General features: G+C 40.2%; 1 protein-coding gene across 8 annotated transcripts in view; it reads right to left on the bottom strand.

The window, feature by feature from the left end:
* The window catches only part of Pds5b (PDS5 cohesin associated factor B), a 152,477-nt gene that overhangs the window by 35,436 nt on the left and 104,418 nt on the right, over positions 1-12,623 (bottom strand). For all 8 annotated transcript variants that reach the window (XM_059249710.1, XM_059249711.1, XM_059249704.1 and 5 more), the window contains exons 19-21: positions 11,537-11,697; positions 7,012-7,135; positions 4,055-4,213 (exon numbers count right to left, since the gene is read on the bottom strand). In XM_059249710.1, the coding sequence (XP_059105693.1) occupies positions 4,055-4,213; positions 7,012-7,135; positions 11,537-11,697 (444 nt within the window). The remainder of the gene's footprint in view (positions 1-4,054; positions 4,214-7,011; positions 7,136-11,536; positions 11,698-12,623) is intronic.

Raw genomic sequence — 12,623 nt, 5'->3', positions numbered from 1 at the left:
GAGCTCTCTCACCAGATCCAAAAAACGTAGTTTTAAACAAGAGAAAAGATACTTTAAAAAAATCTTAGCCAGGCTTTGTGGCATAAGTCTGTAATTCAGCTCATCAAAAGACTGAGACAGGAGAATCACAAGTTCAAGGCCTGCCCAGGACATAGTAGTTTAAGACCAGCCTGGACAACTCAGTGAAATAACATGCCAAAAAAGAAAAAAAAAAGGGGGGGGGGTAGAGATGTAGATTAGTGGGGCAGTGCTTTCATGACATGGGTAAGTAGGTTCAACTCCAACTGCAAAAGTTAAAATCTTTTTTTGTTTTGTTTTGTTTTGTTTTTCAAGACTGGGCTTCTCTGCGTGTAGCCCTGGCTGTTCTGGATCTCACTCTGTAGACCAGACTGGCCTTGGACTCAGAGATCCACTTGCCTTTGTCTCCTGAGTGCTGAGATTAAAGGTGTGAGCCACCACAGACACAGACACACACAGACACACACAGACACACACACACACACACACACACACACACACACACACACACACAAAACACAACACAGAGGGGCAGCAGAAAGAGCAGAATCGTAGAATTCTGGAAAATACAAAAGGTATGGTACAATGTTAACACAGTTTAAGGGCTTTACTTTCTGAAAGGCAGATTCAACATAAGCAAAAGAGAAAAGAAAAACAGTTGGATTACTTTCTTTCAGCACAACCATAAATTAACCCTGAGGTAAGATGCAGGTACTGTGAAATGTGAATTTACAAAGGCAGTCAGTAAATAAGATGGTCAAGAGTTGACGCCATCCTGGAACAACTGATCTCTTACTTTCATCAACAAACCAGAAAGTGAGGATTTCAGGGCTGGTGAGATGTCTCAAGGGGGTCAAGGCTGGATTCGATCCCGGGACCCACGTGGTCAAAGCAGAGAACCAATTTGCTCCAGCTGTTCTCTGACCTCCACAGGCACACCACGGCATGTGTGCATAACCCTTCCCCCCCCCCCCGTATTGTTACATAAATAAATGTAAACAATTTGTTTCTCAAAGAAAAGAAAGAAAAGAGGAAGTAAGTATCAGCTCGGGTAAGGCCCAGGCAATGTGACAGATAACCCCCAACACCCAGAAAAGCGAACTTCCAGAACCAGAGAGTCAGTGGTTGGTAAGTGTCTCAACACACGGCACTGAGACCAGGAGAAGGGAGTCCCGTTAGGTTCACTCTGATGAAATTTCTAGACCAAGCATGTCAAGAGGAACCCCAGAGCTCAAGACTGTTTCTTCGAAGAAGCAAGAATCAAATCACTGCCAGTTTCTCAGCCGCAGAATTGGATGACAAAAGTCCGTGCTCTAAACCCTCTGTGCTGAGGGACTGAGTTCTACCGCTCAAGGGGCAACACCAGAACTCAAGGTTTGCAAACTGGAATATAGTTTCAAATAATTAACTAAAGATAAAGTATACTACGATACTCAACTTACAAGATAATCCAATCCCCATCAGTAATTACAAATCTGAGAACTTAAAACAGATTATAAACTAGGTCAACAGAGGACAGCAAGATGTTAAGCTTTAACTATGATCACAGCAGCCACAAGAAAAGTCACTGCTGTGGCAGAATGAGATCTACATGGTGGACAAGCAGGTGGACAGAAATGAAAAACCAGACACGGGTTTCATTGTGGTACTGACATAAGCAGGACACTAATGCACATCCTCTCTATCACTACTATATAAAATCTGTTAATTTATGCAGCTATAATTAAACAATTAACTAAAAGACCATTTTTCAAAAAAGAGTTTAAACGCTGTAAGCAGAAGACCTGAAGGTATATACCTTTTAAAATCTGCAAGATGAAACCGAAATAAAATATTCAAATTTAGGAAAAACTTCACAAATAATTAAAAATAGAGCAGTTTTTGCAAGAAATGGATATAAAGTCACAACACAGGCTATAGTATCTAACGTCTAGAGAGTACAGTATTCTACGGTGGTAGAGAAAACTACGGTGTGCTAACGACAGACTCTCACGAGTGAACAAAGGGATGACGAGGAGAAGGTAAGACTCCATCAACTGTGAAGGGAAAGCAGATGATCCCCAGGAGGACACGAAGGGTGGGAGGTTCCTCTGGGGTGGAAACTCAAAACTAGTTCTAGACGGACTAAAACTCAATGTACCAGAAGGCAAGCCTCAGGCTCAAACCATGGGGACTATTTATGACACTGGAGCAGAGTAAGCTTCTTACAGAGGATGTGAAAATAACAAGAAAGATCAACCAATTCAAAGAACAACACAAGGAGAGTGAAAACGTGCATTTTAAATAAGACCTTCAGACTATTCTGCAACATGTACCCACTACAGGAAAGATGAGCGAACATGCAAAGGACATTGTGAGCAGTTGCAGAAACAGAAGGAGAGCAGCATGAATGGTGAGGAGGAGCAAAGGGACAGCAGGGACAAAGGCAATGCAGAGGAAGAGTGTAACTTTGTATCTATGAGGCGGGCAGCAGGTCAGCCATCTGATAATGAGGGCCGGTAGCCAACAGCAGCAGTAACTGAGAACCATACAGTAGTGGACCCAGAGGTAAGGACACCTGCACAGGGCACAGGACAGAATTGTTGCAAGACTCCAGAACAAACAAGATTAAAGAAGCATGCTAGTCAGACATGTGTGAGATGAGGATGAGGTGATAAATATGAAATAATTTTTTCTAGATTGAGGAACAAACTCCAAATTCAGAAAAGTGGGTATCCAAAACAGGAAGGAAATAGAAAGTAAGGATTACTGCGTAATAAAGCCATGCATGAACAGTATTATTACATACAAGGGGAATAAGTGTATCATCCTTGCATTTGTCCATATCTTATATGACATAAAACAGGACAAATTGTTAGGTTAACGGTGGCATGAAGGAATTTAATCTCTGACAAGACAGAACTAGATTATTTTTAACAATTTTCCTCCTGGAACAATTAGAAAGAGTAGACCAAATGGTTATTTAAAGTCAGTATGCAAGCAATAATAAAGAATCACCAAAGCTGTACCAAACAGCAGGGCAGATGCTCAGACGAAGGAATACATCAAAAGAATTGAGTCTGGCATCAAGGTTACTTTTCTGACTAAGGTGATTTCTTGTTCTACGAGTGGAAGAAGAGGCGGCTGAGAGGTCCACCAATCCTGTCATCATGTCACAGGCCGTAAGGGAAAAATTGGGAATCATGGACCCAGTAAGTAACAGAGGCCTTAATGAGTATCTGAGAGATTAGGGAGCTCCCAAACAAATGCACCCTAGAGACAAAGAGAAGACAGCAACCTACCAGTAACTGAAGCCAAGGATAGGTGAAGTTCAATGGTACCAGCACACATGAGCTCCTGGGTTATATTCCCAGCACCAGAAAAACAAAACTATCAATCAAAAAAGCCTGGAGCCCAGTTTCCAACTGGACCAAAATGGCCTGACAAAAGTTTAACTATTTGCCAGGATTGAGAGTAAATCTTCATCGCCAAATATAAATTCTGAGAACCTCAAATGATCTCTACTTTTCATATTAAAAAGTCAGCCAGGCTAGGATATGCTCAGTGGCAAAGTGCTTGCCCCACGAGATCCTAGGTTCACTCTGCAGTATCCCCCTCCACCCCCACAAAAGAACTGTCAGGTACGGTGGTCTACAACTTTAATTCCAGCACTCAAGAGGCACAAACAGCAGATTTCTGTGAGTTCAAGCCCAACTTGTCCACATCGCCAGTTACAAGCCAGCCAGGGCTGCACAGTAACATCCTATCTGTCTCCTCCCCAAAAGTCTACCACTGAATCAAAACTTCATGTTCTTATATAATTTCATTTCATGGAAAACCGAAATAGCCACAATTGGGTGTTAATTCACAACTCCCAAGAGGGTCTACTTCAGATCAAATGCCTGCGTTCAAACAAGATGTGCCAATGTCACTGTATTTCTGATGAAACCTTAAATGAAAGCAACCAAGTACAAGTGTCATGATGCATTCCACCTCTCTTTACTATAAACGACATGTAGAACACTACGAAGATAACCAATCTGAAAATGGAGCTCACCCGGTCATTCATGAGAAGGTCCTTCACAATGAAAGTTGCTACCAAAGACTTCAGAGGAGCAGCAAACTGATCAGGTGCAAGAAGAGCAATATGACCAATAGTGACCAGTGGTGTTATAAGGTGTTCCAGGTTGCTTGGATCCAGGCTCTTATGTAGAGGCTGAAAATGAAGGACAGGAAATATATTCAGTTCTCTACAGACACAACAAATAAAACTGCTCCTGTTTTTCACCTTTGAATTATGAACACTACAGAAGTTTAGATCCTGTGTAAGTAGCAACTCAAGCTTAAGTGTAGACTTCTATAATTAACCTATGTTTAGATGACATTAAGTTTAAGCATTTTCAGTTCTGCCCAGCTCACATTTTATAAGTAATGTGCATTTCAGCATCAATCTTATTACATAGCGTATCACTTATGACCATGTATATGAATGTGAAAGATTGCTAGGGCTAATCAATACCCACTCCTCCTTCCGAAGCATAAAGAAGATTCCACCTTGCAGCTTCATCTGCAGCTGGAGGAGGACATGTAAGATCTTGTCAAGGAAGTGGGAATGAAAAGGAGGTAGGCCACACTGGCCCACAATGAGTGTCTCTCCAGGTACACGCTCTACTTACTTGACTTAAGTCCAGCAGGCAGGACTCCAGGAGGAACACAATGAACCACTAGTCAGAAAGAATATGTGCCCCTAAGCCTTTTGAACACCAAAATCCAATGTTCAGTAGCAAAACAAAGCTTTCCTATGTATAGCTAACTGAATTTTGAATGTCTTGAAAAATTATACCATCAAATACTAAATTCCATAATAAGACTATTTTTCATTTGATTTAAAACCAAACCATCAATAAGTATCTTATTACAACAAAACAATGTCATACTCATTTTTAGAATGATAACTGAAAAGTGTTGTTAAACTTTAAAATTAGAAAAATCAGAAGAGTGACTAAATTATGCCATCATTAAGTGTTAAGGGGGAGGACACACAAAATGTGTGATTGCTACATCCTTACATGTGTAGGAATAAAGTGCCTCTGGAAAGTCCATTACAGCAACTGACAACACTCAGTGATCTGCAGAAAGTAAACACCTGGCTAGAACGGGAAGAGGGTACACAGCAGAAGCACCAATGCTTCATTTGAATAAAAATACGAGGACTTGGGAACTGGCTCGGTGGGCAAAGTGCTTCATGCACCAACATCAACAACTCAGTACGGACCCTCAACACTTGATCAAGAAAAGGCTGAGTGCACCTGTGATTACAATGCTGTAGGGCAGGGACAGCAGCAGCCCTGAGGGTATCTGGAGAGCTAGTCTAGCTGAATGAAGGAGCTCCAGATTCAGGAAGAGACCCTGTGTCAAAAGTCAGGGTGCAAAGAAATTGAGGATGACATGCAGTGTTGACCTCTGGTCTCTAAAAGCATGGCCTACGCATATGCACACATGTAAACACACAGGAACACATAGAAAAAGCAAATGTAGGTTCTATGTTCTAACACTGAACATCAACTATTACAAACTTGACAAGCATTTTAACTATGATTTTCCAACACACATGGGCAATATGAGGTTTCAGCAAGGAAACAGGAATGTTTGGTAACTTGACCTTTTGCTATTCCTGGTCATTTCTCTCCATACTTCCACTGTGGCCATACCTAAGTATCACTCTGCTGATCACATTATAAACAACAACATGGTGGCATAAATATACTGTCAGTTATTTTATTAACTGATAATTTTCCACAATACATTAATGAATTTTATTTTTTTTTTGAGACAGGGTTTCTCTGTATAGCTTTAGAGCCTGTCCTGGAACTCGCTTTGGAGACCAGGCTGGCCTCGAACTCACAGAGATCCGCCTGCCTCTGCCTCCCGAGTGCTGGGGTTAAAGGCGTGCGCCACCACCGCCCGGCTAATGAAATTATTTTTGACAAAAGAAAAATTAATGGCCAGATCATGGAATACTGGCAACTGCAAAAAGGCTAGTGACCACCAGGAAGTACTCTCTCAGAAAGCCAGCAAACCTTCTGCATTATGATAAGAGCAATGCAGCAAACATCTTTACAAAGCCAAGTTATATCAGTATTTTCTCAGTGACCATCACTAAAGGAAAAAAAAGATCAATCAATAAAAACAAATTTTCCTGTAAGTCAACACTAACTAATGAAGTCATCTGTATAAGTAAAAAGAGACATCCCCAAATGCATACAAATTAAGGTAAGTTACTTGCCATATAAACCAAAGTGCTATTTGGAAGATGCAAAATGTAACCTATTCAGGAATTTTAACATGATACATGAAAATATGATAAAATAACCATAAAATTTTGTACCTCAGGGATAAAATGTCAAAATATTTATGGTAGGAGGTTTAGTATGATCTCCAAAATGCTTTGACTTCCATTCAAAGCTCCAGACATAAAATTATAAATCATTTTTTACAGACTTTTCTGCTAGCTTCTGTTTTAATAATAACGTGACTATTCTTATACTTGGCTGCAATAAAACACCTACTCAAGGTGAAAGTTAATTAACGTGTAGAGAAAATAGGAAGAAACATTAAAAATATACTTTTATGTTAGCAGGGTTAGCTCAGTCATTCAATCTAAACTTGTTTACATGACCATCGGGACCAATTTACATTGGGAATTCAAACTGTTAAACCTGTGAACTGACAGGGTAAGTTCATTACATACTGTCATTGACTGTGATTATATACAATAATCACACCATGAAAACTCTCCAAAAATCAACATCTAGCAGTGTCAGAAAGTATCATGCAGTATTTGACTTTTGAAGTAGCCTTAAACCTATGGAAACTAGTTTTCCTATTTTAACTACTGTTGATGTTGATTTTACTGATTCAAATCCTGATAATACACAATATGATACATCTCCAATTGAGAATATTCTGCAAAATCAGTATTTATTTTTTAATGAATTGAAATTTTTTCATTACCTCAAATATCTGTGCAAACTGGGTCTCTTTACTAGAAAATATGGCATGAATACAATGGATGGCATATTTGGCCTGACGAGGTGGTCCTTTTTTGGATTTGTGATGCAATACAGGAAGCAAGGCTCTAAAAAAAACAGGAAAGAAAAGCAATAAACTTAAAAAAAGGATAATTTATGTTTATACCCACAGATTAGTACTATCTCAATCAAGGTCGGAGAAGCTTCTGTGTGTAGCGGGAATAGGTAATACTGAAACATAATTTGTCAAACAAGTGACTGCTGAGTGCTCAGTCTCAAACAGGACATCTAGATCACCCTCTCTAAGGCTCAGTGGACAGTGCAGAGGAAGGAGGGGGCAAAGGGAATGAAATACGGTCTTCTAGACATGACATGTCTGTTGTGTCCATGGAGCCACAGCAGGGGTGGTTACCTGCCTAAGACTGAACCCATCAACATCCTAGCACTGGGAGAAAGAGACTCTCAAAGGCCCTTCCCCTCCCCAAGTGGCCATAGACAGTCAGTAAATGGTTGCCAGTGATGTATCATCCTCTTCAGTGGTTGCAGTCACTGATAAGTTGTCTTTGTCAAGTACACAACACAACCCATGTTCATTTCAGGGAAGAGGGACCAGACACTCTAAATGAGTAGGCAGTGGCTGGGGCACTGCACTTAGGAAACACATCCAAGCTCAGCTATCAGCCACCTCCATGCTGACCAATTCCCTTCTGGGCAGATTGGGATAATCCACTCAGCCCCCCCCCCCCACTGCAAACCAAATGAGGCCACACCCCCACTATCCACAGGGAAAGGACTACAGTGAGGTGGCTCTGGCAGACATCCCAGAACTGTCTAGTAGAACAAGAAGCCATTCCAACATGTTGTGAGGTTCCCTGTGTCTCTCATTTTACTAGACTTTGGTGTATTCACCCACACTTGCTCACTTTCCCACTGTTGGTGAGGTCTTCTCCCTTTCCACCTGTACTTCACCCCAGTGGATGTTTAGTACGATCTGCCTTTATCTTACTGTTCTTAGAAATAGAATTCTAGATTTTTTACTTTTTGTTCCCTTATACTTATGTGTGGCATTTTTCATTATTGAGCAATCTTCTTTCCTTTTTCTGTTTATTAATCTCTTGTTCCTTCCTCTTCACCAAGAAGTCTCAATCAAGAAAGCAGAAGAAACCAATGAGCGGAAAAATGAGGAGAGACAACCTGGGAAGCAATCTATCACACTCAACATGTAAGCCCTCAGCACCTAAAACTACTGTAGGGAAGAAATAAAGAAATGAACATTAATCCAACCAATTAGAAAAATAACCAAGGGCTGGAGATATGGCTCAGAGGTTAAGAGGTTAAGACTGCTCCTCTAGAGGTTCTGAGTTCAATTCCCAGCACCCACATGATGGCTCATAACCATCTGTAATGAGATCTGGTGCCCTCTTCTGTATACATAATAAATAAATAAATCTAGAAAGAAAGAAAGAAAGAAAGAAAGAAAGAAAGAAAGAAAGAAAGAAAGAAAGAAAGAAAGAAAGAAAGAAAGAAAGAAAGAAAGAAAGGAGGGAGGGAGGGAGGGAGGGAAGGAGGAAGGAAGGAAGGAAGGAAAGAAAGAAAAGGAAGGAAGGAAGGAAGGAAGGAAGGAAGGAAGGAAGGAAGGAAGGAAGGAAGAAAGATAGATAGATAACCAAAAAAGTTCAGGAATTAGCAAACCTCTCTCATTGACCAAATGCAAATGTTGTTAACGCTGCAATTTGAAGACATAGACTAGCTGACTGATAATAAAACAAGATTCAGCTATCTGCTGTATCCAAGAAGCATACTTCAATGGCACACATTCGCAGACTCAAGAGTGAACGGAAGCAAATCTGGCCCGCATCACTATTCCGAAAAGTACTAAAGCAAACCTGGAAGGGAACTTAGTCACAGGAGAATCTTTAAGTGGCAAAAGCGTCCACTGGGAAAGGGCCAGTCTCTTCAACTGTACAGGAAAACCTGGGTCTCCTCAGCATGCGGAAAAATCTCACTCTCAACAAAAGGGGATCAAAGTCCTTAATGTAAGATGTTGAAAGTTCTAGAGGGAAGCAGCTTCAAGATCCAGGCATAGGCTAGGACTATCAACAGCTCAGGAAATAATCCCAAGAATCAAGAAATGGGATTGCATAAAATGTAAGGCCTAATGTCCAACAAAGGAAACAACTAACAGTGACAGTATACAGAATGGGAAAATTTACTAGCTATGTATCCAACAGGAAACTGCTATCTAAAATTTATAAAGTATCCCAAAACTTAAAACACCAAACAAAGATCTCCACCCCCAAAATGAATCAATGATGGCCAAATTAATGGAATAGACATTTACCAAAATAAGATTTAAAAAAAAAAAAAAAAAACACCTTGGAAAAGTGCTCAAACCCCTTAGTCATCAGAAAAATGCAAAGTAAAATTACAGTGTGGTGATATGAAAGAAAATGGCCTCCAAAGGGAGTGGCACTGTTAGGAGTGTAGCCTTGTTGGAGGAAGTGTGTCACTGTGGAGGTCACGTCCAGTGAGAAAGACCACTTCCTGTTGCCTGCAAATCAAGACGTAGGACTCTCGACTGCTTCTCCAGCACCATGTCTGCCTGCAGGCCACCATGTCACCTCATGATGACAATGGACTGAACCTCTGAAAATGTGAGCCACCCCAATGAACTGTTTTCCTGTATAAGAGTTGCCGTGGTCATGGTGTCTCTTCACAGCACTAGAAACCCTGACTGTGACACACCGAGACTCCGTCTCATCAAGAAACAACACGTGCTGTCAAGGGTGTCTGAGACATGGACCTTAACCTGGCTGGTGGTGATGGGAACTCAAGGGCTGCTATGGGAATCAGTAAGCAGTTTTCTCAAAAAAATCAAAAGTACAACTACCAACTGATCCTGTTGTATCTCTCTCTCCTGGGTATATGCCAGAAGGAATCTTAAGTATGTCATAGAAGTATTTGCAAATTCATGTTACTGCTACACTACTTACAATAGCCAAGATGTCCAACAAGAGTTCAGTGGACCAAAAAAAAAAAAAAGTTTGTTAAGGAATGGGCAAATCCAAGCAAGGTAAAAGAAGATACGTACTTTTCATACATATACGTGCGCAAGTATGTGTAATAAAACCCATCATCTTGCATGCTAACTAAAAAAGTCAGTAAGAAAAAAAAATAAGGCTAGGTGGTGGTGGCGCATGCCTTTAATCCCAGCACTAAGGAGGCAGAGCCAGGTGGATCTCTGTGAATTTCTACAGCGTGAGATCCAGGACAGGCACAAAATTACACAGAGAAACCCTGCCCCCCCTCCCCCCCCAAAAAAAAAGAAATAAGAAGAAAATAGAAACTATACCCAAAGGTATAGCTCCATGGATAATCGAATCAAGCCTAAATTCAAATCACAGATTTGCCACTTGCTGCTATGACCTAGAACTATATGCCTATCTGGATGTTAGACTCCTCACTCACATTAATAACCACGTTCTGTTATCAGGTGAATGTACAATACATGGTATATAGTTACACACAGTCCACTCTGCTCTCTGATCTGATTTGTGTAGCAAGAGAATCATCCGATAGAGAAACACACATCATGAACTCATTTAAACAATAGTGTTACATATTCCTATCAAAAAAGACTACTGTTATAAAATCCTGGTAGGTTTTTTTGCTCTTTAGATTGATTTAATGTGTTTGACTGTTCGTCTGCATGTTTGTATGTATAACATGTGCATGGCTAGTGCCCATGGAGAGGGTATCAGACTCCCTGGAACTGGAGTTACAGATGGTTGTGAGTAAACATGTGGGTGCTAGGAACCAAACACAGGTCCTTTACAAGAACAGCCAATGCTCTTAACAGCCATCATCTCTCCAGCCCCCAATTTTGGTAGGTTTGGATTACCACTGAAATAATACCTCCTTCCTATTTACCAATGGCTTCTTCATTTCACTTCAGTTCACATGTCCAGAACAGAAGAGCAAGTTACACCTCCCTCTAAAAGTTACTTAATGTGGACTGAAGAAAAAGGCTACAGGCCAATTCTGAAGAAGCATCCAATCCTGACCACAACTCCCTGGAAGGGTAGTTCTTAGCCAGAAGTGAAACCAATCACCTGTAACATCAGGACCACACATGGATCTTCCCTCCAGAAACTGGGGAGAAAGATGTGCAAGAAACAAGTGATGACAGAAAGAATGAAGATGTATTCTGTTGGGAGATTACAGACTCTTGAACACTGCCAGCACTTAATAGAAACTCTCTACAGCCGATCCGGGAACTACCATGAAATGGTTTTTAAGTCTTTAAGCAACACTGAAGCATCACAAAGATATACCATGCTTATCTTCTATTTTATAAATCTAAAATACCAACCGATGCTTTCTCACAAAAAAGAAGTCTACATTCTAGCACAAATAATTAACACACAACAATTTTCCTCAAAACTCAATTACTACAGAACTCAAGAGATACTATATCCAAAGTATTTATTAGAAAAAGCCCAACTCACGATCTGATGTGTGGGAAATCCTCTTCAATTTTGCTCCCTGTGTTTTTGAAAATCTGTAGGGCAGCTTCTGCTACCTTTTCATCATCCATCTTCAGACAAGCCAGAAGGGATTCAAATGTTTCAGCAGAATGAAATGAGATGGGATGTGTAAAAGAGAGGACCTACAAAGGGTTTATAAACGTCATCTGTAAAATCTCTTCGTGTTTGTAATATACACCTAAAGTACATATTAGAAATAACACTAATCAATAATCAATTCAAGATTAACTACGCTATGTTCCTCTGTGGAATGTCAATATATTTCTAGTCAAAATAATTTGGACATTGATTGATGATTATTTCTTTCATAACAAGGGCATGAGAAATAGGAACATATAGAAAATAAAACATCTCTTTTTTATAAATAACCATTAAAAGAGACTAGGTAAGAATTATTTTTAAAGTAAATTAGGAAATGTATATTTACCAGATCATAAAACGAACTATAAGTACCATAGCCAAATCAACATTAAAAAAAAGCAGTAGAGAAAATCATCAAACAAAAAGATAAAGCAACAAGATCAGCATTTTTAAGAACCTAGACACAGATGATAATAGAGTTTCAAGAAGGCAACAGCATGCAGCTCAGCTTGGGAGGGTGCATGCCTAGCAGGCACACAGCCCTGGGTTTGATCCCCACACTGCATAGAGCTGAAACTGGTGGTGCATGGCTGTGATTCCATCATCAGGGAGTGGACATAGAGGACAAGACCGTCAAGGCTATCCTCAACTCTCTGCAATGTTACATGAGAGAGACCCTGTCTCAAACACAAAAACTACAAACAAAACACTGCAACTGAACTGGGTCTAGTGTTTCACATGTTTGATTCCAGCATTCAAAAGGCAGGCAGATCTCTGAGTTTGAAGTAGCCAGCTCTACATACTGAGAGCTGTCTTAAAACAAAACAAAACAAAACAAAACAAAACAAAACAAACAAAAACAGGCAACAGAAAAGTAATCATCCTGAGAAAGCTACGTATCTAGTATGAGAAAATCATATCAAACACTCCTTTATAAGTTCTTTCAAAATAATAGGTTGTGTTTAAA

This window comes from Peromyscus eremicus, chromosome 23 (assembly GCF_949786415.1).
Source record: "Peromyscus eremicus chromosome 23, PerEre_H2_v1, whole genome shotgun sequence".
NCBI lineage: Eukaryota > Metazoa > Chordata > Mammalia > Rodentia > Cricetidae > Peromyscus > Peromyscus eremicus.
Note: the sequence above shows the minus strand (reverse complement) of the source record. Positions and strands in the feature narration are given on the sequence as shown.